General features: G+C 43.1%; 1 protein-coding gene across 4 annotated transcripts in view; it reads right to left on the reverse strand.

Annotated features, from left to right (window-relative positions):
* Window positions 1-3218, reverse strand: part of LOC102679145 (visual system homeobox 2-like) — a 72486-nt gene that overhangs the window by 17171 nt on the left and 52097 nt on the right. For 3 of the 4 annotated variants that reach the window (XR_004151916.1, XM_031515367.1, XM_031515365.1), the window contains one exon: window positions 2889-3022. Coding sequence is in view for 3 of the 4 variants with exons in the window: in XM_031515367.1 (XP_031371227.1) it covers window positions 2889-3022 (134 nt within the window). In the remaining variant the exon portion in view is untranslated. The remainder of the gene's footprint in view (window positions 1-2888; window positions 3023-3218) is intronic. The other variant, XM_031515366.1, reaches the window with a different exon arrangement.

Consider the following 3218-nt stretch of genomic DNA (forward strand, 5'->3'; position numbering starts at 1 on the left):
AGAGAGGTGAAAGAAGAGGTAGAGAAAAGACGAAGAAAGCCGGCACTCCCACACAAAAATATCACCGTTAACGATTACCAACCCCTCTTTTCGTCCCGCGCGCTCGTTATATTGTGTCCCCGCCGCGCGCGCCAATTTAGAAACAAAAGACGGGCGGAAGGCGCGGCCTGATTGGCCGACCGGTCCGCGACTCGTCTCTCTGATTGGCCCGCGGGACCGCCCCCATCCTGCAATGGCCGCTTTGTCGTTTCACGGCGCCGTTACTCTCTTCCTCTCTCTCTCTCTCTCTCGCCCACCCTCCCTCCCCCTCAACCTCTCTCTCTCTTCCGTATACGCGGCTGTACGCTTCAGCCACGAAGCTTCAACAACCCCGTGAATCGCGACTCGACTACGGTACCTACCTACCTACCTGCCTACCCCTTTCCCTCGAGTCTCTTTTTACTCTTCTTTTCCCCTTTCTCGCAATCTTTCTCTATCTCTCTCCTCGTCTCGCGCTCCTTCTCCGTTCACCTAATCGATGCATCTTCCTCGCTCTCACCTTCCCGTCGTCGTTTCTTTACCACCTCTGGTCCCTTATCTCCTCTTTGCGATTCCTTTGCAACCTTTGTTGCGCGGACCACTACCATCCAATTGTCTCTCGAGTTATATCAAAATATACAAGGTATATTAATATATAATCGTAGAGATCAAAATGTAATAGACGCGATAATGTAATATAAAAAAGTATTAAATTGTTTATTAAATTATAAACAATTTAAGTTTACGTTGAACGAAGCGAAGCGAAGAATAATCGTCTCAGAATTGATTCTTCTGAAAGATGTTCCACGAGTATATTAATTACGCCTTGTAGTTCAATACCACGCATGCGAGTGTATTGCTCATTTATGCACGCGTGAACCTTAACACGCGCGCGCATATCCACGTGCCACCACTATACTTGCAATACTCGGCTCGAAAGGTTATATTCCGAAGAGAATCCGAATTCACTTTTTCTTCCCTGTCCCGAGAATTTTCCCCAACAGTAATGTGAATTTTTTGTAAAGATATACGCGCAAATATGTCGAAAGATGATGGAAAGATGATAGACCCAAGTGTGGAAGGGTAAATGACGATGAGGAGGACGAGAGAGGAGGAACGGAGAGAAAGAGAGAAAGGGGAAGTTTGTCCCGGGTCCGCCATGCGGAAACTATCTCAGTCTGGTACTCGACGAGTCCACGGTAACTAACCGTCAGCCCGGGAAAATTCTCCCTTTTATAGTCGCGCCTTTTGGACTTGCCATTCTCCACCCGCGACAACCAGCCACCGCCGCACCCCTTACCACTTTCATTTCTGACTGTTCTTTCGCCGCTTTATGCATACTGTCGATAATTCCGCGTGATATCATCGAATGAGTTGGCATTTGTGATCGGGTAAAAGTCGCCCGTTGGATTGCCGTAATTGTTTCGAATTGTTCTATTTAACCGTTACTTTTGCCTACCTCTTTTCTCAAGGATTCATCGCACGTTCGTTTCAATACGTAATTTCAATATGATAAAATTGATTTTCGATCCCTCGGAGGAATATCGGTTTTTTCGAAGAATATCTCGAGAAGAAAGAAAGATTTTTCGACAGATGTTTTCCAAACGTGTTGTAAACGCGTCTTGCGATAAATAATAATCGAACGGAGCGTAATAAATTTCATTCCTTCGACGAGGTTAAACGACGTTACTTTGCCGTCCAATTTTTCAGTTTCAGCTTATCGGAGCGGATATGTAAAGGGACCGGGGCATCTTTGTTACGTTATTATTATACATCAATAACGTATGAATTTATGGAATTAATTGCCTGGGACGGTAATTTGTAGAAATGTAACTAACACCGAATACTCGCTAATTGATAATGATTCTCTTTGACGAACGAACGCGCTTTAAATTTGTTTGTAAAATCGTCGCGCGTTGTTGTCGCGCCGAGCCCGAATTTTCAACGATAAAACGACACCCGTTGTAATTGCATGAAAACGTATTGGACCTTTATATTTCCACTGATTATACCGTATAATCGTCACGGGCAGCACGTTAAATTTTCCAAGAGTACGTTACGTTGTTAATTCCCGTTAATGAACAAAATTATCGTTAAAGCAGATTGTGGTTTTAATAGCGAATTATAGGCGAAATTTTCCGCAAACATTCGAAAATTATTCAAGAAACGAAAGCTTGAACGTGACGAAAAATGAAACTGGCCGTTCGATGTAGTTCCCGTCTTTGCAAATTTTTCAGTTCAACGGTAAATGAAGTAAAATTATATTATATGTTAATTTAATAGATAAATTATGCGAACAACGCGCACAAGATACATCCCCCTTCCCCATTCAAAACAACCATTTTTAATTTACACGTAGTAATTCGTGCGAGTGAAAATGACTCGGTTTAATCACACCAACGATCTAATCGTCATTTCCATTAATTAATTTAACTACAATCCTTGAATTTTTATGGTCCAAGTTTAACGAACAAGGACACTTTTTTTCACATCTCGATAGATATTTTATCGTAAATGTTTTTCAAACGAGAAAAGAAAAAAAGAAAAATAATATTTAACGATAGAAGAACACAAATAATTGGAACTTAAATAAATCTGCCATCATCAAAGTATATCTCGATGGTCAGTTCGAAAATGTTTCGCCAAATTATTAACAATACGTAAATTTTCGAGTGGCGAAATATCAGAGAGGTTGGAGAAATAAGTCGTAGCTTTTGATCAATTGCATCGCGTTTGACGGAATCTCGATCGCGCGATGGAAACTCGATACGGCTGAGTCGCGAATATCAGAAGGAAACGGTATGGCATCGAAGCCGTCCGATTGGTAGGTCAGAAGGTCGGATTTCATAGGTCTTTTGATTTTCGCTCACCTGTATCCTGTCTTCGGGCAGATCGGTTCGAAGGCTGAGCATCTCGCGAGCGTACACGTCCGGATAATGGGCTTCTTTGAAGGCTGCCTCCAGCTCCTCCAGCTGCTGTGACGTGAAGATCGTCCTGGAGCAACAACCGTATGAACCTAGTTATATGCCATTACAGCTTTTCCCTTAAAGCTAGCCTACACTCGAAGGAAAAAGCTCGCGTGGTGTGAGGGAGAAGGAAGAGGGTGGGGGGGCGACGAAATGAGAAATATTTCACGCAAGTAAAATTGCTAGGGACAAAAAGTTGATCGTTATCGAATAATCGTGGGGGGGGAGGGGAGG

This window comes from Apis dorsata, unplaced genomic scaffold (genome assembly GCF_000469605.1).
Source record: "Apis dorsata unplaced genomic scaffold, Apis dorsata 1.3 scaffold_68, whole genome shotgun sequence".
Taxonomy (NCBI): Eukaryota; Metazoa; Arthropoda; class Insecta; order Hymenoptera; family Apidae; genus Apis; species Apis dorsata.